This window comes from Mustela erminea, chromosome 16 (assembly GCF_009829155.1).
Source record: "Mustela erminea isolate mMusErm1 chromosome 16, mMusErm1.Pri, whole genome shotgun sequence".
Lineage (NCBI taxonomy): Eukaryota > Metazoa > Chordata > Mammalia > Carnivora > Mustelidae > Mustela > Mustela erminea.
This window is the reverse complement of record NC_045629.1, coordinates 84428941-84452494: the sequence shown is the minus strand read 5'-3', so window position 1 is coordinate 84452494 and position 23554 is coordinate 84428941. Positions and strand designations below refer to the sequence as shown.

General features: G+C 62.8%; 2 protein-coding genes across 17 annotated transcripts; one reads left to right on the top strand and one right to left on the bottom strand.

Moving 5' to 3' along the window:
- Positions 1–1947: 1947 nt before the first annotated feature.
- Positions 1948–11219, top strand: FAM83H (family with sequence similarity 83 member H). Of its 3 annotated transcripts, none has more exons than XM_032316708.1 (5): positions 1948–2100; positions 5174–5635; positions 6332–6496; positions 6581–6705; positions 6933–11219. In XM_032316708.1, exons 2-5 carry the CDS (start codon positions 5189–5191, stop codon positions 9775–9777), a joined length of 3582 nt encoding a protein of 1193 aa, XP_032172599.1. In that variant the 5' UTR covers positions 1948–2100; positions 5174–5188; the 3' UTR covers positions 9778–11219. The 3 variants fall into 3 exon arrangements, with proteins under 3 accessions (XP_032172599.1, XP_032172598.1, XP_032172597.1); XM_032316707.1 differs by lacking the exon at positions 1948–2100 and having other exon boundaries at positions 3121–5635; positions 6933–8972; positions 9039–11219; XM_032316706.1 differs by lacking the exon at positions 1948–2100 and having other exon boundaries at positions 3121–5635.
- A 1320-nt stretch (positions 11220–12539) lies between these two features.
- MAPK15 (mitogen-activated protein kinase 15) lies at positions 12540–18721 on the bottom strand. Of its 14 annotated transcripts, none has more exons than XM_032316714.1 (14): positions 18549–18720; positions 17069–17167; positions 16822–16851; positions 16643–16733; positions 16023–16153; positions 15770–15933; positions 15413–15589; positions 14655–14754; positions 14119–14294; positions 13861–13966; positions 13534–13735; positions 13345–13416; positions 13078–13206; positions 12540–12975 (listed from the first exon to the last, which is right to left on the bottom strand). In XM_032316714.1, the coding sequence occupies exons 1-14, from the start codon at positions 18615–18617 to the stop codon at positions 12557–12559; spliced, it is 1965 nt and encodes a 654-aa protein (XP_032172605.1). In that variant the 5' UTR covers positions 18618–18720; the 3' UTR covers positions 12540–12556. The 14 variants fall into 14 exon arrangements, with proteins under 14 accessions (XP_032172605.1, XP_032172602.1, XP_032172603.1 ...); XM_032316720.1 differs by having other exon boundaries at positions 12699–12975; positions 13283–13416; XM_032316725.1 differs by having other exon boundaries at positions 12699–12975; positions 13283–13416; positions 14119–14256; ... (1 more) ...; positions 15413–15552; positions 18549–18718.
- Between the last annotated feature and the right edge of the window lie 4833 nt (positions 18722–23554).

Below are 23554 nucleotides of genomic sequence, written 5' to 3'. Positions count from 1 at the left end.
AGCTCCGCCGCAGGGGAGTACCTTTGCCGCTTCCCTGGTGCAGCTTTGGGCCCCCCTTTCTTGCTGCTCATCTTCCTGTGGGGGAGGGAGGAAAGGTCACAGAGAGGCCTGTGTGCACTGACAGTCTCACACCTCCCCCCCAGACCCCCTTACCCCAGCTTCCTGCGGCTTCTGGGTCCACCAGCTTGGTCCTGCTTTGTGGCCTGAGGGTGCCAGCAGCTCCCCAGGGGGATGGTTTCGAGGGCCTCTGGCCCGGCTCACCCCCTTGCCCTTTCTCACCTGCCTCTACTCTCTGGTCCACCCGTCCTTCGGTCCTGGGCCCTGACAGAAGCCCCAGGCTGGGGGCTTCAGCCCACTCTCGAGAATGCTCCCACCCCTCCACTGCCCGCAGCCCACCTGGGACACCGACGCTTCTGGGCCCCCAACCCTCTCTTGTTCCAGCCTTGACACGTGTTGTTGTCAGGGCCTGGAAGCAGGGCCTTCCTCCCTAGCCCAGGCGGCTGACTCCAAAGTTTGTTTCCCTTGGGACAACTCCCTTGGCACAAGTTGGGTTGCGCCTCCCCCACGGCACAGGTATGGCACCGGTGTGACCCTGTGCCTGCGTGCCCACCCCCTTCTGGTGGTGGGGTGTCTCAGAGTGTTTGGGGAAGGAATAAACGAAACTGAGAGCAACCTTAGACGGAGAAGACAGGATCATGTGGCAAGAGGGACAGGAGGAGGGTGACCAGAGACCGGCAGGAGCAGGATTCGGGCATGGACTGGGGAGGGAGAAGCCTGAGGCAGGGCACTTGGCTTGGACACATGGTTGACCATAGGGCAGGCCCTAAGTGGGACCTGATGGGGAACTGGGGTTCTGAGCAAGGATCGGAAGTGTCTGGGGACTAAGGACTTCTTGGGGGGCAGTGTGTGCTCATGGGACCCGCCGACCACGTGGAGTAATGCCGGCAGCAAACCTGCTGAGAGGACTCTCAGCGTGCGTGTGGGGTCCCGCGTCGCCAAGCTGCTGTGCGGGGAGGGTCCTGGTGTGCCGCGGGATCCATGAATGTGGGCTTCCCTGCTGGGGTGTGGGGTGTGCGGTTGCGGTGTGAGCCCTTCCAACGTGCGTGCGGGGTCTCTTGTGTGCGCGCGCGGTGCTGTGCATGGAGGGTCTGGTAAGTGTGCAGGGGTCCCTGTGGTGTCCCAGGTACGGGGGCGGGCAGCCCCGGTAGGTGCAGGGTCTTCCGTAGGTGGACGGGTCGGCGTGTAAGGAGGCAAGTGCGTGTGGCCTCCCTCGTGTGTGCCGGACGCCCTGTAGAGTCCTTGTGGCCGCGCCTGTGGGGTCCGACCTCCGCGGGGCAGTGGCGGGGCACCGTCCTGGAAGGGAACTGGGGTGTGGGAAGGGCCCTCGTGCGCGCAGGTGTGCGGGAGTCTGTGCGCGCGGTGTCTCCGTGTGCCAGCGGGGTCCCAGGAACCCGCGAGTACTGTGTGCGGAGGGCGGGGGGTCCTCCGGGAGGGCGTCGGGTTGGGGGGTGCCCGGTGTGGCGCGGGACCCCCGGTGCTCGCGGGGTGCCCAGGCCCGGGGCCGCCCCCGGCTCGGCGCCGCCCCCGCGGCCTCACCTGCCTCACCTGCCTCACCTGCCGCCCCCGCTCGCCGGCGAGAAGCCCCGCCCCCTCCGTCGGGCTGGCGGTTTCCTAGCGACTGAGCCGGAACTTCCGAGTCCCCTCGACTTCCGGGGCGAGGGTCAGGGGTCAGGCATAGGGACCTCGAGCTCCGGCGAGCGGATGGGCGCCGGGGGCGGCGGGGGGCGGCGGGGGGCGGCGGGGCCCGGGCGGCGGGGCGGCGGCGGCGGGGGCCGGGGCGCGGCGGGGGCCGGGGGGCGCCGGGGCGCGGGCGGCGGCGGAATGCGGGCGCGCCGCGGGTGGGGCCGCCCCGCCCCCAGGTGCTGCCCGGGCAGGCCGGCGGCGGGAGCGGCGGGCGGGGCGGGGGCGGGCGCGTGAATCAGGCCGCGCGGCGGGCGGGCCGCGACGGGGAGTGGCTGCCGGACCGACCGGACCGCGAGGCCGCTGGGCGGCGGTCGGCTCCTGCTGCCCTTGTCCCGAGACCCCCGCGCACCTGGCCAGGTAGGGCCCCCTCCCCGGGCTCGAGCGGGGCGGGGCGCGCCGGAGGGGGTGAGGGGAGGCCGCGGCCGGGCCCCCGGGGGTGGGGCGGGGACGGCGCGCGCGGCGCCCCTCCGCGCGGCCTCACCTGGGCGGCGCCCCCCCCCCACCGCCCCCTCCCCGGCCCCTGGGCCGGGGCCACGCGGCCGAGCGCCAGGCCGGGGGGGGGAGGTCGCCGGGGCCGCGTGTGCCGGCGTGGACGCGAGCGCCCTCGCACGACGCCGGCCCGGCACGAGCCGAGTGGGAAGGGGCCCCGGGCCCCGAGGCCAGCCTGCCCGGGCCGTCCTTGCTGGCTCCCGCCCTCGCGGCCTAGTTGGAGCCTGGGGAGGGGAGCTGGGCCTGGCCTGGACCCCTCCCCGAGGGGGCCCCCGCCCCGGGCTCCTTGGACCGGGGGTGGCCGGGAGGCCGACGCGCAGTCTGGTGTCCTGCGTGAAGTACCGGGAAAGCGAAAGGCCCCGGGTCCCTCGCATCCACGTCCCGGAACTGGGGCGAGTGGATGGGACACTGGGCCACGGCAGCCTCCGGCTCCCTGCATGCATGGAGCCCTTTTGGCCCTGCGGAGCACACCCCGAGGACTACAGCTCGGCTTCAGTCGGCGCGTCCCAGCGGGCCGGATCCCACCCCCAGCCCCAGGCTTGCGCAGGCTTCTGCGGGGAACCCGCGCTCCTGCCCGTTCCTAGCGTCCGCTCACGGCGCTTTGTGCTCCTTCCAGTCCCCGACAGAACCCACCTCCTATCCAGGTGGGAAGGCCCCAGTTAGGGGCCCTGGAGGATTTGTCCGCCTTGTGCCTTGTGTCCGGGGTCAGAGGTCAGCAGCAGAGGAGCTGATTCCTGCTGAGTCATCGCTGGGGTGTGACGGGTGTCCCTCTCTTTCTCCCTTCGGGCAGCGTTCAGTAGGCAGATGTGTGAGGGGGCACGCCATTGGGGTCCTGTCAGGGGCTAGGGGCTGGAGAGGGGGCTGCTGGCCAGTCCACAGTTCAAGGGTGTGCACGGCTTAGGGCTGCTGTTGTTGAGGCCATGCAGGGCCCCCTGCGTGGGCGCGCAGGAGGGCACCCCCGTTCCGGGGCGCCTTGGCACTGCCCTCCTCCCCATGACTGCCAGGCTGGATGGTTTCTGTAGACTCCCCTTCCCAGTGGGGTGTGGAGCACAGGACGCCTTCTGTGTTCCCCCAGCTTGGGAAGGGCTCTCTCTCATATGTAGGGAGCACGATCATGCCCCCAGGCCCTGCCTGGTCCAACACAGACCCCATACCACGGAATTCCAGAGTCTTCCCGCCCCCACCCTCTGTCGGGTCCTGGGGGAGGCCCCACTACAGGCAGACCTGCACCTGGTACCCTGGTGCAGTCTGCCCCTGAGACCAGTACGGGCTTCTCTCGCGGAGCTGCGCAGAGTGATGAGAGATGGCAGATCTGGTTTCCTGCAGACCCTCTCCCTGGTAGCATGTCCCACCCCCGCTGCACATCCAGTTGGCCTGTCAGTCCCCAGGGAGAGTGGACAGGGAAAGTGCCTTAGGTCATCCTGCCCCACAGTCTTGACCCCTACTCCGTCCAGTTCCCAGCTGCCTCCGAGCACCTAATGACCCCGCCCGGTGAGCAGCACCCAGCCGCTCCTGTGGACCGTGCCGCACTGCACTCTGGCAGAACCAGCATCCAGGAGCGCGGGAGCTAGGCGGGATCTGAATCCCGCTCAGTCCTGGCCCAAAGCAGTGGCTGGGGTTGGGGGGGCTGGGCCTGGGGCTCTCCTTCCGGGGTAGGAGGCGGCGGTTCAGGGATTGGAGGTTGATGACCCCTGGGGGTTCAGAAAAGCCCCGCCCCACCCTTGGCGTTGCAGAGCTCATGGCCACTTCTGTCAGCCTAGGCTCCCTCGCAGGCCCCCTCAGGAGGCATGTGGACTGGAGTGGACCAGGCAGCGTTTGATGTCCTCAATAAACTGGGGACAAGGGGAGAGGCACGTGTGGAGCCCAGGGTGAGCCTGATGGCCACAGCCATGGGTTCGGGCTTCATCCAGAGTCCGGGGGGTGGGGCGGTCAGCAGGGCCTGACCAGAGGTGGAAGACCACCCCCGGCTCGCAGCGCTGGGCTGAGCCATGCTGGACTCCAAGCATGTGCAGTGAGCGGAGGCTGCGGCCGGATCTGCCAGGGGCGTGGTTCTGGGAGTTTGATCTCAGGTGGCACGGTGGCTGGAAATGGGGAGGGATGGGCCAAAGAGAAGGGAGTGGTCCTGGTGGACAGGGACAAAGGGCAGGGGTCCGTTTGGAGGACTGTGATGCGTGTGAGTAGGTTGTGGGGCTCGGAGTGTGTGACCCCACGGGACAGGTACGGGTGTGAGGACTGCAGACTGAATGCCGGGTCTGGGGACAGAAGTGGGGACAGGTTTTGTAAGCTGAGCTCAGGTTGGGCCAGGCATGGTGGCAGGTCAACCCTGACAGCTGCATTTTACAGTGGGGGTAATGAGCCAGCGGGGCCCAAGGCCCCACTCACGCCCCTGTACTGTGGACGCAGACACATGGGCGGGGCCACCTGGCACGCCAGCACGCACTGTAGTTCAGGGCCTTTGAAAATGCGTTCATGTCCAAATGAGAAGAAAAAAGCAAATACAATAAAGAATTTGGCTTGGATTATATTTTCTTTGTACCAACAACCAGAATGTATTGGGTTCTTTTTCTTACGGAGGTACAGAGAAGTACCCGGGACACGGGCCGTCTGGAACCCTGAGTGGGGGCTTTGTGCAGCCAGAACCCCTGCCTGGAAACCAGGGTGCGGGCATTCCTGAGGTTCCAGTGAGAGGAGGGGCCCCCCCGTGCAGAGTAACATGAGACAGGGCCAGGGCACCTGTACCTGGGTCCCCCGCTGGCCTCCCCCCAGCTAGGGGACATCCTGGGGCAGGGGTGCCCAGAAGGCCTCCATGTGTGGCCTGCACTCCACAGCCCACTCAGGGACATACAGGCCTCGCTACAGTGTGTGTCCACGCACGGCCGGGTCAGGGGGAGCAGCGCCAGTTCTGCTGCTCCAGGAACGTGTCTCCTCACCCCTTCCCCAGGCCCCTGGCCCCGACATGGCCCGTCGCTCCCAGAGCTCCTCGCAGGGGGACAACCCGCTGGCTCCCGGGTACCTGCCACCTCACTACAAAGAGTACTACCGCCTGGCGCTGGATGCCCTGGCCGAGGGGGGGCCGGAGGCCTACAGCCGCTTCCTGGCATCCGAAGGGGCACCTGCCTTCCTGTGCCCGGAGGAGCTGGAGCACGTGAGCCGCCACCTGCGGCCCCCTCAGCATGTTGCCCGCGAGCCCCCTGAAGGCAGCCCCCCCAACGTGGACATGGATGGCTCCTCGGGCACCTACTGGCCCATGAACTCAGACCAGGCAGTGCCTGAGCTGGACCTAGGCTGGCCCCTGACCTTCGGCTTCCAGGGCACTGAGGTCACCACACTGGTGCAGCCACCCCCACCGGACAGCCCCAGCATCAAGGACGAGGCACGAAGGATGATTCGCTCTGCCCAGCAGGTGTGCCTTCCCGGGCTGGGTGGTCAGTCGGGGGAGCTGCCTGAGCTGGACCCTGAAGCCTTAGTAGGAGTTGGGGGGGGGCAAACCCCACCCCGCCGGCTGGCCACGCCCCTCCTGCCTTCTTTCTGGGTCACGTGTTTGGTTATTGCACGCTGCGGTTCTGCCTGCCCCCCCCCAAGTGGCCAGTGCCCAGAAACTCCAGGGCTCTGGGATGGCTGGGCCCCCTTCCTGGTTTGGACTTGGGGTTCAGAGAATTCTCTCTAGTCGAACCTTTGACCCAGGCTTGGCCCCACCAAACAGGAACCAGACATGGAAGCTGAAGGCAGCAGGTCTGGAAGCCGGAGGCTCCAGACCGCCGTGTGTACCCTGGCGCGCAGTCTCCTGGCAGGACCGAGAGCTAGGGCCTGGGTGGTGCCTTCCGGGGCGGGTTGTGCGGCTTCATTTGCCTTGTCCCTTCCCCAACAGGAGGGAGGGCTCCATCATGGGTCACCTGGCTGCCAGCAGCCCCACACCCCCTCTGGTAGGCGTTCTCCTGGCTCCCCTTCCCTGGCAGGGCCCCGCTGTCCCCGGGAGGGGCCAGAGGGCGATCTGTGGTGTCTGGGTGATCTGACGCCCGTCCAGGCAGGCAGGAATGGTGAGAGAATGGTGGGGACAGCAGAGGGGTCTGTCCTCTGTCCCTGACCCGCCCCCCCGCAGGTGGTGGCCGTGGTGATGGACATGTTCACAGACGTGGACCTGCTCGGTGAAGTGCTGGAGGCGGCGGCACGCCGCGTGCCCGTCTACATCCTCCTGGATGAGATGGACGCGCAGCACTTCCTAGACATGGCCGACAAGTGCCGCGTCAACCTGCACCACGTGGACGTGAGTGACCCCGGGCAGGGGTGGAGGGAGGTGGAGGGCGCTTCCGCAGAGACCTAATGCCTCTCCCCTCCGCACCCCCGCCAGTTCCTGCGCGTGCGCACTGTGGCCGGCCCCACCTACTACTGCCGCACGGGGAAATCCTTCAAGGGCCACGTGAAGGAGAAGTTCCTGCTGGTGGACTGTGCCGTGGTGATGAGTGGGAGCTACAGGTGCGCCCAGCCCGCAACCCCGACACCTCCCCACCTAAGGGCCGCCTCTGCCCAAGCCCTGGTCCAGTGGCCCCTGACACAGCGCCCCCCTGGGTCCTTGCAGAGAGACCACCACAACTGCAGGCGGCCTTCCGCGCCCCAACCCCTCCCCCACTCGGCCCCGCCCCTTCTGACGCTGACCCCGCCCCTCGCCTTGACTCTGAACTTGACCCCCGCCCCACCCGCAGCTTCATGTGGTCCTTCGAGAAGATCCACCGAAGCCTGGCGCACGTGTTCCAGGGCGAGCTGGTGTCCAGCTTCGATGAGGAGTTCCGCATCCTGTTCGCACAGTCCGAGCCTCTGGTGCCCTCGGCCGGGGCGCTGGCCCGCATGGACGCTTACGCGCTGGCTCCGTACGCGGGAGCCGGGCCCCTTACGGGCGGCCAGGTGACCGGGGCGCCGACGCCCTTCTCCTTCCCCAGACGAGCGCACCTCCTGTTCCCACCGCCTCGGGAAGAGGGCCTGGGTTTCCCGTCCTTCCTCGACCCCGACCGCCACTTCTTGTCGGCCTTCCGCCGGGAGGAGCCAGCGCGGATGCCGGGCGGAGCCCTGGAGCCGCACGCCGGGCTGCGGCCGCTGTCGCGGCGGCTGGACGCGGAGACGGGCCTCGGGGGCGAGCTCGCGGGCCCGCGGGGCTTCTTCCAGGCCCGGCACCTGGAGATGGACTCCTTCAAGCGGCACAGCTACGCCGCCGCCGACGGGGCGGGCGCGGTGGAGAACTTCGCGGCCGCGCGGCAGGTGTCACGGCAGACGTTCCTCAGCCACGGCGACGACTTCCGCTTCCAGACCAGTCACTTCCACCGTGACCAGCTCTACCAGCAGCATTACCAGTGGGACCCGCAGCTGGCGCCGGCGCGCCCGCAAGGCCTGTTCGAGAAGCTGCGCGCTGGCCGCCCGGGCTTCACCGAGCACGAAGACTTCGCGCTAGGGCCCGGGCCACGCTTCCCCGAGCTCGGCCCCGACGGACACCAGCGGCTGGACTACGTGCCGTCCAGCGCGTCACGCGAGGTGCGCCACGGCTCAGACCCCGCCTCGGGGCCCGGGCCCCGTGGCCTGGAACCCAGCGGGGCTCCACGCCCCAACCTGGGCCAGCGCTTCCCGTGCCAGGCGGTGGCGAGGCTGGGCCCGGATGCGGCGTCCGACGCAGAGCCCGAGCGCAGGGGCGGGCCTGAGGGGCGGGCGGGGCTGCGGCACTGGCGCCTGGCGTCCTACCTGAGCGGTTGCCATGGCGAGGACACCGGCGAAGAGGGCCTGCCCGCGCCCATGGAAGCTGAGGCCTATGAAGACGACGTTCTGGTGTCCGGGGGCCGAGTGGCCCCCGGGGACCTGCTCCCTTCAGCCTCCCGTGCACCCTTCCCGGCCAAGGGCCTGGTGCCTTGCTCTGCCGGCGGTGGCGGTGACAACCCAGAGCGCGAGGGCCTGGAGGAGGCAGGTCTGGCCAAGCAGGACTCTTTCCGCTCCCGCTTGAACCCGCTGATCCAGCGCAGCTCACGCCTGCGCTCCTCCCTGATCTTCAGCGCTTCGCAGGCCGAGGTCGCCTGTGGGGCCACGGGGGCCACGGCAGCCACCACCGAGAAGACGCAGCTGCTGCACAAGGAGCAGGCGGTCAGCGAGATGCTGGGCGCTGGTGGCGATGCCGTGCGCTCTGCCACTTCCACCAAGGTGGCCGAGCTCCTGGGGAAATACAAGGACCCGGCGCGTGATGCCGGCGGGACGGGGGCCCCGGTCACAGTCACCAGCCACAGCAAGGCTGTTGTGTCCCAGGCATGGCGGGAGGAGGCAGTGGCGCCCAGTGGGGCGGGAGGCGAACGCCGCAGCCTCGAGAGCTGCCTGCTGGACCTGCGCGACTCCTTTGCACAGCGGCTGCACCAGGAGGCGGAGAGGCAGCCGGGAGCTGCCACGCTTACCGCTGCCCAGCTGCTAGACACGCTGGGCCGGAGCGGCGCCGACCGGCTGCCCTCTCGCTTTCTCTCTGCGCAGGGCCGCTCTGCCTCCCCACAAGGGCGCGTCAGCCCCCCGCTGGAGGGGTATGGGCCCCGCCAGGCACCTCACCCTGAGCCAAGAGGGAGCCCCACCTCTGCTTACCCTGAGCCAAAAGGAAGCCCCACCTCGGCCTATCCCGAGCGCAGGGGTAGCCCGGTCCCCCCTGTACCGGAGCGCAGGGGCAGCCCCGTCCCCGCTGTGCCCGAGCGCAGGGGTAGCCCGGTCCCCGCTGTGCCCGAGCGCAGGGGCAGCCCCATCCCCGCTGTGCCCGAGCGCAGGGGTAGCCCGGTCCCCGCTGTGCCCGAGCGCAGGGGCAGCCTGACCCTTACCTTCTCCGAGGAGTCTCCGAAGACTGGGACCGCGGAGGAGACGGCTGGCGGCCCCATGGAAGTCCTGCGCAAGGGCTCGCTGCGTCTCCGCCAGCTGCTGAGCCCCAGGGGTGAGCGGCGCACGGAGGAAGAGGGCGGCTTCCCAGCGCCACAGGAGAACGGGCAGCCCGAGAGCCCCCGGCGGCCGTCCCTGGGCAGGGCGGATAGCACGGAGGCGGCCACTGGAGACGAGCGGGGCCCGAGGGCACGCACAGCCTCTGCCACGGCCAACGCCTTGTACAGCAGCAACCTGCGGGATGACACAAAAGCCATTCTGGAGCAGATTAGCGCCCACGGCCAGAAACACCGCGGAGTCCCTGCGGCGGCCCCGGGCCTGGCTCACAGCAGTCCTGAACTGGGCCGCTCCCCAGCTGGTGGCGGCCTGGCTCCGGACATGTCCGACAAGGACAAATGCTCTGCCATCTTCCGCTCGGACAGCCTGGGGACCCAAGGTAGACTGAGCCGTACCCTGCCAGCCAGCGCGGAGGACCGCGACCGCCTGCTGCGCCGCATGGAGAGCATGCGCAAGGAGAAGCGTGTCTACAGCCGCTTTGAGGTCTTCTGCAAAAAGGAAGAGGCTGGAGCCGCAGGGGCGGGGGAGGGCCCAGCGGAGGACGACACCAGGGACAGCAAGGTGGGCAAGTTTGTGCCCAGGATCCTGGGCACTTTCAAAAAGAAGTGATCCTGGTCCCCCAGCCCCCGACCAGGCGCCCACCTCACTGCCCACCACCAGGCAAGGTGCCTGGGGCTCCCAAGGACGCGGGGTGGAAGCGGCGGTGGTTTAGCGCGGCGGCACCCGGCCCTCGCCCAGCTGCTGGCCTGGCCTGGCCCGGCCCGGCCCCTCCCTCATGCCATGCCTTACTCCTCCAGCTCCGCCCCTGCCGCAATGCCCCAGCCGCCCCCTTTGTAGCACCCCTGTCCACCATCTCTGGGCTTCAGGGCCCCTCTAGACCTGCACTCGCCTCAGGTCCTGATCTTTTTGTGCCTTAGGTCCCCACCCTTTCGGGGGCCCATCTTTTTGTGCCTCAGTCCCCCATCTTTGGGGGCCCCAGATCTCAGGGCTTCCGTGTCTCAGGACTCCCCTCTGCTCACTGCCCCCCTGCCCGGCTGCTTTGCCGCTGCTGCGGCTTTCCTGTGTGCGGGCAGCCCTGCCTCTCTCTCTCTCTCTCTCTCCCTGGCCGGCATCTCCCCTGCACCCCGCGGCTCCAGGCTTGCTTCCTGCCCCGCTTGCATTCCTCCTCCTGGCCTCTCTGCCTCCAGGCACCCTTCTCAGTGGCCGTTCACTGCAGGGGGAGCAGAGTGGTTCGGGCGGCTGGTGATGGCAGTGGGATACACCCAGACCCAAAGGGGGTCCGTCTCAGGAAGCACGGTCCAGGGGGGTGCTGACGGCGGGCTGCCCAGGGGACTCCTGAGAGACCGTCCTGCCAGAACTGAGGCCAACCTGGTGGCTCTTCCTGTGGGGCTCCAGCCAGCACCCCAGCCCCCAGCAAGGGCTGAAGAGCTGGGAGCGTTGGCGTTTGTAACACTCGGAAGCCAGGTCTGGATGGAGGCTTGTGCTTGACTGGGCGAGGGCAAGGGTCCGTGCGGTGGTGCAGGACCGCTTCACGTGCCCTGTTCTGGATCCTTCCTTCTTTGTCACCAACCTGCAAAATGGAAGTTTCCCCACCGCCCGTTCCTGTATCTCTCTCCTCCGGACAGTGACTTTGATTGGAATAACATTTTGACACCAAATGCTTAGGAAGCGCCCCGCTGTAAGTGCTAGCTAGCATTGGGAAATTAGTATTTCTGCAACTTTTTTTTTTTTGGTTTAAGAATAAGAAATGGCAGTCGCTCAGCCTGGGAAAGGATTTAAGGAATGAGGCTGCTGAGCCGAGGTGACAGTTCTGACTCCAGGCCCCTGGAGAAGGGTGGCGGGGGCTGGGGGACACTTTGGGTCAGGCGGAGGAGGTCACCGAGGAGCCAGATGCTCTCCAATGTCCCTCGGCCTAGAGGCACTTGCTGACCCGTTTACTTTTGCATGTCTCAGCGCAGCCCTGGTCTGTGTCCTCCACGTCATGCTGAATAACACGTGTCAAATGTCATTCTGCACATCTTGGTGTTAATAAAACACAACACATTCCTAAATATAGATAACCCCAGTTAATACATGGCAAACGTTAGTCTTGGGAACTCAGATTTCCTTCTGGATGGCACCACCCCTGCGGGGAGCAGTAGAGACTCCCCGCCCCACCCCCTGCACACCTGTGCTGCCATCACCTGTGACCATATCTGACCCAGGAGACGCTCCGTCTCCGCACCCTCCCCGGACCTGCTTCCCCGCACAGGCGAACTGCTTTAGTCTGCCGCTCCCACTTCCAGTTCTGCCCGCCCTCCGTATGGGCACACCCTGCTGGGAGCTCCTGGTCACCAAGCCCCTCCAGCCACCGGTGCGCAGGTGTCCAGATCTCTCAGCCATTCTGCGACCCCCCTCACAGGGCCGGGCTTCCTGGGGCCCCACCTGCCCCTCTCTGGGCTATGGGGTTCCTTCCCTCCCCCTCATCCAGGCTCTCGGAACTCAGCCGGCTCCCCCTTCACCTCCCCCCCAGCCACGGGTCTTCCGACTGGCTCACCTCCAGGCCAGGACCGGCCATCAACTCTCACTTCCTCTTTGGGTTCCCTCCCCAGTCCTCGCCTGCTTGCCCCATTGCTCGCAGCCACCTGGTCTGGGCCCACCCTCTGCCCTTCCCACCTGCGCCTCTAGCAGCCGTGGGCAGCTTTCACAGGTGCGCAGAGCTCCCGCTCCTGGCAGCCCAGCCCCCAGCACAGCACAGCCCACATCCTGTAGACCGTGAGCTCCAGCCAGCAGTTGGGAAATGGCCGGTGTTCCAGCGCCTGCCCGAGGTCAGGTGTGGTGCACGGCTCACCTGGGACCATGAGACAGGTGTCCCCCGGGGCCCCTCGGATCTCTGCAGCTCCCACCGTCCTGGACCCACCCCTTACCAGGACAGACCAGCCTGCCAGTCACTGTTGGTGGCCAAGAGCACAGTGATCACAGTCAGGGGCTGGACCCTGGGGCACTGCCCTATCTGTCCTCTCGACTTTATACTCTGGCTCAGAGCCGCAAGTGTGGTCACGTGATGGTTTGCACTGAGGCAGCAGGTGCACAAGTCCCCCCCTCCCAGCAACTTGAGGACAGCCTTGTCCCTCTGATGGTGCCCTGGCACCAGGCAGGCCCCAGACCATCTGTGGAGAGAGGATGGGAAGCTGGCCCTGAGGAGCCCCCTCGGCCAGTCGGTGCTCGTGTGAGCCTCCAGGGACAGCACTGGGCCGACAGGAGCCGCGCAGCTTCTCATGGGCTCTGTACTAGACATGGGGGTCCTCCGAAGGGGGTGGTTTCCAGGGAAGGGGTGGTGTGACCTCGGAGGGAGTCCCCACTGAGAACAGAAGATAGATAGGCAGGCAGGCTGGGGACGGACATGAATTTATTGGAGGGTGTGATTGGCGATGGGTGGGAACCTCACCCACCCGCCGCGGGGAGGCCTGGACAAGCCCCCTGGATCTCGAGGATGTGGCCAGGCAAAAAGGTGAGCCGGTAAAAGGGGGTTGGAGAGCGTGGGGGACTGGGGGGTAAATCGGGCTGGGAGAGGGGCAGGGAACTGGGTAAGGGGCACGGGCTGAGCAGAAGAGCCGGTCTGAAGGCCGGTGGGGCGGCTTAGGCGCGGGGACCCGGGAGCAGCGGCAGGCGGCCCAGTGCCGAGCGGCAGACGGTACCGTACGCTTGAGAGTAGCCCCCGAGCGCAGCCCTTGCGGCGCCCTGGACCCCCTGCGAGGCCGAGGCGCTGAACATCCTCCGGCCGGGCCGGGGCTCGGGCCGGCCGTCCGCGGGAAGCCCGCGAGGGACCTGCACGCGGTGCAGGGGCGGCGTGAGGGGCGGGACCAGAGGGAGGGGAGGGTCCCGACCCGGGCGAAGGGGGCGGGAAGGACGCGCGGCCCGGGAGCTCACCCGTCGCGCACCGCTGGCGCGCAGCTCTCGGCCCGGGTTCCAGTCGCTCCGGACTAGGGCCTGGATGGCCACCTGGGCGGCGGCCTGCCTGGCGAAGGAGGGCGCCGTCCCCTTGCCACTGGGCTTCACCTGGGAAGGGGCGCGCCACCGGGTCACTGCCCGGCCCTCAGAAGGGATTGAGAGGGACCCTCCCGGACTGACCTACCCACGAGGGGGCCGAGGGGGCCTCCGGCGTCGCCCCAGGGGGCCTCTCCCCTCTCCCGAGACCTCGTGGGGGCGGAGGCTGGAGCAGGGGGGCCGAGTTCTGCCGCGGAAGGCTCTTGGCTCCGCAGGCAACGTCTGTGGGGTCGGAAGATCAACCCCCGGGGTTAGTCTGGCGCAGCGGACGCTCGGTGGCTCCACGCGGAAGGGGCAGGGGCCGCGCCCGGTGCGGGGAGGCAGTCGAAGATCACACACCCGGCGCGGGCCGCTGAGTCGGGCCGCTCTGAGGTCTGCGTCCGGGGTTCCGCGTGGAAGAGCCCGGGGCGGGCGGAGGGGCGGCGCTGGCTCTGAGCAGGTGCGCCTGGGGCGGGGGGGCGCCGGGCTCTGCGCCCGGGGGTGTGCCCCCCACGCCCTTCTCTCTGGGGACCCGGCTGTTGGCCCTGCGCTCCAGGATCATCTGCGGAGACGGAGGGGCGCTCAGGGGTGCACCGCGCGGGTGTAGAGGGTCGGGGGCCGCTGAGGCAGGGGAGGGGCTCGAGGGTGAGCGCGGATGGGGGATGTTAGTGGTCGCCGCCACAGCACCTGATAGACGCGGCTGCGATACTCGGGGGCTGAGAGCTGAACTCCTTCGAGCACTGGGAGCCGCACAGCCGAATCCAGGGTCCACTCACGGGCCGGGCAGTGGAACCTGCGGCGAGCCAGCGAGGCCGGCGTGGCAGAAGCGGGACTCTCCCGTCTCTCCAGTCCAGCGCAGATCCGCGACCCAACATCCAGCCCAGCAAGGGAGGAGCTGGCCCGCGGCACCCTGCCCTCTGCACCCCACCCGGGCCCCACCCCTACCTCTGCACGTAGGGGTGCTGCAGTGCCTGGGCTGCGCTGAGCCGCTTGTCCGGGGCAAATACCAGGAGGCCCCTGAGGAGATCCAAGGCCTCCGGGGGTGTGTCTGGCGGCAGGAGGGTGTCCAGCGGCTGCCGTGGCCTGCGGGCGCCCGCTACTGTCCCCTCTCCAGGTGCAGGCTGCTCCCACACCCATATCTGTGGCAGCTCCAGTTCGGACCCTGACCCTCCGCCCAAGCAGCCCTTAACCAACCTGGTGCCTCTCGGTCCCCATGCAACACCCTCAGGCAGCCTGGCAAGGGGCGAGATCCCTGCCCGCCTTGCTTCGGTCCCCTCCTCTCCAAGCCCTGCTGCGTTCCTGTGGGCCTCCCCACACCTCCAGCCATGCTGGGGGATGCTGCAGGTTCCTCATTATTAGTGCGACCAAATCGCTGGCTGTGGGAGCGCCATCAGAAGCCCAGGGCCCAGGTCCGGCCTGGCGGACGGGCTCACAAGCCGAGAGAAGAGTACCAGAGCCAGGCTCTAAGCATCGCCACTCACCAGGCCCGTAGGCAGGGCAGGATCGAGGCACTGTAGCTTGAGCCAAGAGCCAGGAGGTCTGCAGGTGGGTGGACGGAACATGGGGTGGGACCGGGAGGGCCTGGTCCGGGGGGACCACTCAGGGAGGTCGGGGGCCAGTGGTCTCTTCCTGCCCTGGGGAGTGCCTGCCTTTCCAGGCTTGGGCGGTCTGGCAGGACTGTGAGCTGGAATGCCTAGATTCCTGCTACACGTGCCTGCCCTTGCACAGTTTTCCCCTCCCGCTCCTGCACACGCGCTCCACATCTGGGCACTCCCTCCTCCACGGAAGGACCCCTTCCCCCTCCACCCGGGAAAGCAGAGACTCAGGGGAAGACAACAGGGCTCCCCCCACCTGGTCCTTCCCCTCTCTTTTGCCCTGCTCCCCACCGCCCGCCAGGGAAGAGGAAGGACTCCCTAGACTCCCTGACCCTCACTGCTATCTCCCGCCACCTCTCCCCCAACCCTCTGCTGGACCTGCTCCCGCCAGCCCCAGCTCCTGTCCTGACCCAGCTGGACCCTTTATGGGCACTGCTTGGCCCTCAGGGACCTGTAGCTCCTCCCCAGGCCTACCTTGTGTAGGTCCTGCCCTTTCCAGTCTTCCCGAGGCTCTGGACCCTTCCCCTCCCTTTCATCCCCAGCCTCCTCACCACCAGTCCTGGCCGGTCCCGTGCTGTCCCCTACAGCTCTGTGTGCTGACCCTCAGACTCCCTGATGCCCCGCAGGGCCCTGCTCACACTCACCCTCCTTGGATGGCGGCGGGATGGTCTCCAGGATGAGCTCCAGCTGGTGCAGTGTGGACGTGCCTGGGAACAGGGGCCTTCCCCGCAGCATCTCTCCCAGGATGCAGCCCAGACTCCACATGTCCACCCCGGGGGTGTACCTGGGGCAGGACAGGGTGCACGCATGGGGAGGGGACCCTGGAGGCAGACGTGGAGGAGACACAATCAAGGGGGCAGGGTCTGGGGCACTGGAAGGGAGCCGGTGAAGGCGCACGTGGGGGCCCAAGAAGGCCTGGGGGGCCCCGGCTGAGTGGAAGGCTACAGGGGTGCTGCAGCGGACGGTGAGGGTAGGAGTGTGGTGGGGAGTGATGCTCTTACCAGCTGGAGGACAGCAGCACCTCAGGAGCCCGGTACCAGCGCGTGGCCACGTAATCTGTCAGGGCCTGGCCCTCAGGCCCCTCAGGGAGGTCACCAAGGGAGCGGGCGAGACCAAAGTCGCAGAGCTTCACCAAGCAGCTGGAGTCCAGGAGAACGTTGGACGGCTGCAAGGGAGGAGGTGGGCTGAGCTCTGTCAGGGGTGGGTGCACACGGTGGGGGTGACGGGGCCCACGAATGGAGCACAGGGGGGCACCTTCTGGTCCCGGTGGATGACATGTCCCGAGTGGATGAACTTGGTGGCCCGCAGGAGCTGGTAGATGATGTAGCGTTTGTGGGTGTCCTTCAGCAGCCTGCCCTTACAGATGACGGCGTTCAGATCTGTGTCTAGGGGAGCATGCGGGTCAGCCCGGGGGCCTGGGAAGAGGGCACAGGTCTGCCCCCCGCTGGACCGCTCCCGTGGCCGCATCTCAGGTCCCACTGGCCTCCCTTGCAGCCCTGTCCCTGACCCTGTCCTGGGCACACACACTTAGTGGTTCCGGCCAGCTTCTCAGGCCTGTTGGCTGCCTTGGTTGGTGTAGCAATAAAAGTCTGTGGGGTTATGTTTAATACTTTATTTCCTGTCACTTTGTTTTATAAAATAGGTAGAAAAAGGAAAATATAGCTGCAAGTGGTGGAGAAAGCAGGAGCCTTGTAGAGACGGGCTCAAGGTGGTCACTGCCAGGCCCCGGCGCTGACACACGCCCGTGGTTTGTCCTCGGGCACCAAGGAACTGTCCCAGCTGGCCACTGTGGTGGCCTGGGCAGCAGAGGGACATAAAAAGGGGGGCAGGCCCCGGGAGGGCCCAGCACCAGGGCTGAGCAAGGCCGCACTCACCCATAGACTCAAACACGAGGTAAATGTCCCTGTCATTCTCCGCCCGGATCACATCCAGGAGGCGGATGATGTTGGGATGGTCCCCAAGTTCCTAAGGAGAGAACCTGGGGCTGTGTGCTTCCCCCATCGTTTGAAGCAGCTGCACCTGGGGAGGAGGTCAGATGGCCCTGGCCACTTACCTGGAGCAGCGTGATTTCCCGGAACGTTCTCTGGAATGAGACAGAAATATGAGAGCGGGTTTGGATGTTGGAAGGCTCCATAGGGACTGATGCTCATTGCGCAGACCACTGCACCACAGGGCCACCGAGCAGATGGTGCTCAGAGCAGTGACAGAGACCCACTGTGACCGAGCTACCAGGCTCCAAGCAGCAGGGCGCCGCCCCCACAGCCCGCCCTTGTCCTTCTCACTCTTCTGCAGTCACTCACCTGGGCATCCGTCTTATCTCTAAAGGCATCAAAGATTTTCTTGATGGCCACGACCTCGCCAGTCCTCCTATCCACTGCCTTCCACACGATGCCATAGGCCTGCAAGAAGGCTGGTCAGCTTGCCGGGCGCAGAACCAGCCTCCTGCCCCCTCCCCTGCCCACCAGACTGCTCCTCCTGCCTGCTCTGGCTCCTGGGGGGGAATGAGGGTGTGGTGAGGGGCTGTGGCTCTGGGCGAGGAGGTCCCTGCAGCGGCAGGCTGCTCAGCCTGCTGCCCAGGACTCCGGCGTCTTCCAGAGGAGGGTGACAGGAAGCAAGACCCCAGAAAGAAATAAGGTCACAGATGGGAGATTGTGGATGGGCGAGGAAACCTGTTCTGGGCACGTTGACCCTCTTTCACACCCCCTCCAGCCTCTCAGCAAATCCTACTGGCTCTACACTCCGAATTTGTCGGAATCCGACTACTTGCTACCATCTTGCTACCATCTGGTCTGAGCCTCTTGACTCTCCCACATCTCCTGTCTGGATCAGTACACTGAGCTCTTAACTGGTCTCCTTAGCCTGCACCACCGTCCATCCTCCAGACCAGACAGGGTAACTTGTGGCGCCAAATGCTGCTACCACCCTCTATGTCGTGCTTAGTAGAAGCCCTTGCAGTTTCCCAAAGGCTCAGGTGATCAGAGCCCTCCCTCAGTCACTCGTATCCAGGTTGTACCAACTCTGCTCTTTCCTCACAGCCAGTAGGTCCTTGCCGCAGGGCCTTTGCACTTGCTGTGTGCACTGTTTGGAACATTGTTTCTTTCCTCCCCCATTACACACCCAGTCACCCACTTTCACATACACTCTTTTTTTTTTTTTTTTTTTTTTTGACACAGAGAGATCACAAGTAGGCAGAGAGGCAGGCAGAGAGAGAGGGCGAAGCAGGTTCCCCGCTGAGCAGAGATCCTAGGACCCTGAGATCATGACCTGAGCCGAATGCAGAGGCTTAACTCACTGAGCCCCCCAGGCGTCCCTCACATACACTCTTTACACACAATCCCACAGGCTCTCACACACAATCACAAATGCACGTTTGCTCACACAAGGTTCTGGCCCTCACTCCATGCCCATCTACCTACTCAGTCCCTTCCTGGGCCAGGCTTGGGATCCACCCATCGCCCTCAGTGACAGGAATGATGGGCCCAGTCTCCTTGGAGTGTCCTATGGGCACCAGAAGTGGCAGCTGGGAGCAGGGGACGCTCGGTGGGGTCTGGGAGGGATCTGTCCAGGGTCCCACCGGCCTGAGACCACTGTGGGCCCCCTGGAAGTACGCACCGTTAGAACCCCGTTACAGGAAGCTGAGGCCCGACGGGCTCGGTGGCTTGCGCAAGGCCACCCTCCAGTCGGTGGAGAAAACTGGTAGTGAGCCCAGGACCCCCGGCAGCGTCGGAGAGACAGACCTCCCACGGGACCTGCCCCCGCCCCGCAGGTGGCCGGGCTCACCCCTTTCCCCAGCCGCCTCTTGAGCAGGTATCGCTGGGCTACGTGGTGGTCCACCTCCGCCGCGCACATGCCTTCGGGTGGGCGCCGGGAGGCCTCCGGACGCCCGCGGGGCTCGAACTGTTGAATCCGGTTGCCTTGGAGACCGCCCCGCCTTGCGTCTGCGCCGCGCCAGGGTGGGGCGGGGTGTGCGGCCCAGCCCCACCCAGCGCCCCGCCCAGCCGGCTCCTAGCCCCGCCCGCGCCCCCGCCGCGCCCCCGGCGGCCTCCGAAGCCAGGGGCCGGGGCGCAGCAGGAGGGGCCTCTCGGGCGGGGCGGCGGGGGGCGGGCGGGGTGCGAGCGCGAACCCCGCGTGCTGAGCGCGGGCGTCTGCCCGGGGAACCGCAGCGTCGGCCGCGCGGAACCGCACGCGAACGCCGCCCGCAGCTCTGAGTCCAGGGGCGCGCACGCGACGGACCCAGAGGGACGGACACCGAAACGCGGCCAAGGCGTCCGGCGGCGCAGGAGGAAAGACGCTGCAGGAGCCACCGGGTGCGCGCGACATCTCCAGGGACCCACGCTTCCGGGCACCCGCCCTTCGCACTGACCCGCGGGGATGCCGTCCGCGGCTCAGCCGCGGCTCCTGCGGTGGGCTCGAGGCGCTGGAACCTCGGTGCAGAAGGGGCTAATCGTGGTGAAGCTCCCAAGGGTGTACACTTGGGCCGAGGTTACCCGAATCCTGCTCTGTAAGTACAAGGTTGTGTCTCGGTGTAGAGCTGGGGGACGCGCAGAGAAGCAAGGTGGGAGGGGCCGGTCTTCTGGCCCCGAAGAGTATCCAGCGCTGGACACGATGTCCTCCCCCAGAAAACGGCCGGAAAACTGGACCAAACGTGCAAAACGACTTTCTGTGAACTGGACAACAGGCAGGGCAGGGCTGTGGTCTTGGGAAACCAGGAGCAAACAACCTCTTGACTTCGGTGCCAGCTCTGTGTCAGGGAAGAGTTGGGGAAGATTTCCACCGGTCTGCGATGGGGAAACTCAAGGACTCCATAAAAATCTGCTTTTTGCTCTGTTCCTGCTTGGATTCTTGCTAGGACCTGCACCCCCATTTCATCCAGGCCTCTGAGTATATGTCCTCCTTGTAAGGGACAAGGAGTCCATGACTTCTCTGGAACAGAGAGTGCCTAGGGAGGGACCAGGTAAGAATCAGCGGACAAGTCATCATATGCATATCCCAGACAGCCAGGGCCTCACACCTCCCTGCCGAGGCCTCCTGGCTCCCGGGAAGACCACCTGAGCTCTCATCTTTGTTCTGACCACGTCCTGGATGCCTGGGGGGACAAGTAGACCAGGCCATCATCCTTGATTAAAAAAACAAAAAAAAAACAAAAAAAAAAAAACAAAAAAAAACCACACCTTTTCCCGAAGACTCAACTCATGCTCCATTCCTTCCTGAATCTCCCAGATGCTCTGTATCTGCTCTCTATCAATAGTCCTGCTTTCACATCCTGCTGGCTCCTGTTTGATTTCTATCCTCCATGAAGCCGAGGACCATCCTGGCTGGTCCTGCAGGACCCCCTGGGTCCTCAGACCCAACCTGTTGGCATCCAGTCCACAGAAATAACAACTTGGTGGCAGGGGGTGGGGGACGGTGTTGCTGAACAATTTCCATGTTTCACGATGGTAGGGAGGTCATAGCCAAGCGGACCCCACAGCATCCAGGAGAGCCCCCAGACAGGTCACATCTCAACAAAGCGAATAAGCGAGCTCTAAAGTCTATTGCACACCCATCATGAGTGTGAACAAGCCTTAAAAGGGACAGGACGCTACAAACATCACCTAACTGCCGGCCTAAAAGCGCCAATGTTCTTTAAAGGGAAACACCAAGAAAACAACACTCAGTAACAGAAAATTCAAAATATCCAGCATCCAGAATGTCATAAAAAGTTACTAGATTGGGGCGCCTGGGTGGCTCGGTAGGCTAAGCTTCCAACTCTTGTTTTCAGCCCAGGTCTTGACCTCAGGATTGTGAGTTAGCATTGGGCTCCACGCTGGGTGTGGAGGCTCCTTAAAATAATAATTTTTTAAAAAGTGACTAGATTTACCCAACTAAAAATATGGGCAAAGAATTTGATTAGACACAGCTCTGAAGAAGATATACAAATGGTCCACAGCACATGAAGAGTGATTAATGAACATCATTAATGCAATCAAAGATTCATGAAATCCTGTGAGGGGACTACATCAGGTGGAGGCCACGGGTGTGGCTGGGAAACCATTTACCAAGGACAGAACAAAGGAGACAGGAGTTTACTGAACACAGCACCAGGAAGCAGCGGGCAGGACAGCAAAGGAGAGAGACTGCCAGGAGGCAGGTGTTCAAACAAGTACTTGCGCACAAGTGTTCTTAACATTCACAAAAGCCAAAAAGTGGAAACAACCCGAGTGTCCACCAAGTGGGGAATGGGTAAGCAAGAGGCGGTCTATCCACACAGTAGAATGAATTCAGCCCCAAGAAGGACTGAAGGTATGCTACGTAGTACAACGTGCTGCGCCTCAGAGATGCCGCGCTGGGTGAAAGAGGTCACAGACAGAAGATCATGTACATGATTCGACTCACATGAAACATTTGTGATAGGTACGTCGACAGAGAGAGCAGATTGGCAGCTTCCTGGAGTTAGGGAAGGGGGATGGGTAGTGACTGCTTAATGGAAACAGGATTCCCTTGAGGGTGATGCCAATGTTTTGTGACAGATAGAAGTGGTGGTTACAAAGCATTGTGAATGTGTCGAATGCCGCTGAGAGGTATACTTTAATGTAATTTTATGTCCATTTCACCTGAATAAAAAAGTTACAAGGCTTGTGAGGAAGGAGGAACACATGACTCATATCCAGGAAACAAATCAGTTGATAGAACTAGACCCATAAATGACAGAGATGACGGAATTGGCAATGACTCAAAGCAACAGCTATTACATGTATGCTCATGGATTTAAAGGAAAACATGAATATGAGATGAGAAGTTATAAGAAATAACTCAGTGGAATTTCTAGAAGTTAAATGATCTGAACTTAAAACTCACTGGATGGACTTAACACCAGAAGAGATATCAGTGAACTTGAAGACACAACAATAGGAACTATCCAAATTGAAACAGGGGCAAAAAATTAAATTGAAGAACCTTTGAGAAAGTATCAAGAGAATAGAGTGATGCAGAAAGTATATTTGAGAGAGTAATGGCTGAAAATTTTGCAAATTTGAAGGAAAAGTAACACACTCACAAATCCAGGAATTTATTTATTTTTTTAAGATTTTATTTATTTATTTGACAGAGACAGATCACAAATAGATGGAGAGGCAGGCAGAGAGAGAGAGAGAGAGAGAGAGAGAGAGAGAGAGAAGCAGGCTCCCTGCTGAGCAGAAAGCCCAATGCGGGACTCGATCCCAGGACCCTGAGATCATGACCTGAGCCGAAGGCAGCGGCTTAACCTACTGAGCCACCCAGGCACCCAAATCCAGGAATTTAAATGAAACCTAAATAGGAAAAACACATAGGGAGCCATAATGAAAAACCAAAGGGAGCATATGATAACTAAATTGCTGAAAAAGTGATTAAAAAATACTAAAATTATCCCAAAAAACTTAATAAAGGGGGAAACAAAAATAACTATAACCACAGAATTCTTGTCAGAAAACAATTTCAAGCCAGAGGACAAAGCAAGGACATCCTTAATGTGCTAAAAAGAAAATAAAAAATACACAAATCACAACAAAAACACTGCCAATCTAGAGTTATATACTCAGAAAATATCCTTCCAAAATGAAGACAATACTTTTTCAGACAAAAGCTGAGAGTATATAACACCTGTAGACTTGAACTACAAAAAATATAATTTTTAAAGATTTTACTTATTTGTCAGAGAGAGAGGGAGACAGTGAGAGAGCAAGTGAGCCACAGGCAAAGGGAGAAGCAGGCTCTCCACTGAGCAGGGAGCCCAATTCGGGACTCGATCCCAGGACCCCAGGATCATGACCTGAGCCAAAGGCAGACGCTTAATCATCTGAGCCACCCAGGTGTCCCTGAACTACAAAAAATATTAATGAAAGTTTGTTTTTTGTTTTTTTTTTAAAGATTTTATTTATTTATTTGACAGAGAGAGAGATCACAAGTAGGCAGAGAGTCAGGCAGAGAGAGAGGAGGAAGCAGGCTCCCCGCTGAGCAAAGAGCCTGACTCGGGGCTCGATCCCAGGCCACTGAGATCATGACCTGAGCCGAAGGCAGCGGCTTAATCCACTGAGCCACCCAGGCGCCCCTAATGAAAGTTTTCTTGAATGAAGAAAAATTCTGGATGAAAATCTGGGTTGACAAATAAAGAAAAAACCCTAGAAATGGGATATAGTGGCTAAATATAAAAGACATTTTTCTCATCTAGTAAATTTCACTGAAAGATAGTTGACTGCCCCAGCGACACCTGGGAACTCAATGATATGATCAAGAGCCTATTTCAAATCCAATCATGACAAGGATGAGATACCACCTCGTGCCCATTAGTATGGCAAGAAAACTCCAAAAACAAAAAACAAAAACAGAAACAAAATAACCCCAAACAAAGAAAAAACCAAAAAAACGGGAAAAGAAAAAGTGTTTGTGAGGATGTGGAAAAATAGGAACCCTTGGACACTGTCCATGGGATTGGAAAACGATGTAGCCAATACGGAAAACAGCATGGTGGTGCCTAAAAAAACTAAACTTAGAGACGCCTGGGTGGCTCAGCCCTTAAGCGTCTGCCTTCAGCTCAGGTCATGATCCCAGGGTCCTGGGGTTGAGCCCCTCATCGGGCTCCCTGCTCGGCAGGACGCCTGCTTCTCCCTCTCCCACTCCCTCTGCTTGTGTTCCTTCTCTCTCTGTCAAATAAATAAAATCTTTAAAGAAAAATTAAAATTAGGGGCACCTGGGTGGCTCAGTTGGTTGCACGTCTGCCTTCGGCTCAGGTCGTGATCCCAGAGTCATGGGATCGAGCCCCGCATCCG

Coding starts and splice junctions, on each gene's coding strand:
- FAM83H (XM_032316706.1), top strand. CDS start 5,039: ATGTGTGGCCTGCACTCCACAGCCCACTCAGGGACATACAGGCCTCGC. Junction 5,636..6,331: donor TGATTCGCTCTGCCCAGCAG/GTGTGCCTTCCC, acceptor GCCCCCCCGCAG/GTGGTGGCCGTGGTGATGGA. Junction 6,497..6,580: donor TCAACCTGCACCACGTGGAC/GTGAGTGACCCC, acceptor CACCCCCGCCAG/TTCCTGCGCGTGCGCACTGT.
- MAPK15 (XM_032316711.1), bottom strand. CDS start 18,617: ATGTGCGCGGCGGAGGTGGACCACCACGTAGCCCAGCGATACCTGCTC. Junction 14,755..15,412: donor CCCGCCGCCATCCAAGGAGG/GTGAGTGTGAGC, acceptor CCCCCGGACCAG/GCCCTCCCGGTCCCACCCCA. Junction 13,207..13,344: donor CCAGCCTCCGCCCCCACGAG/GTCTCGGGAGAG, acceptor GCCCCTTCCCAG/GTGAAGCCCAGTGGCAAGGG.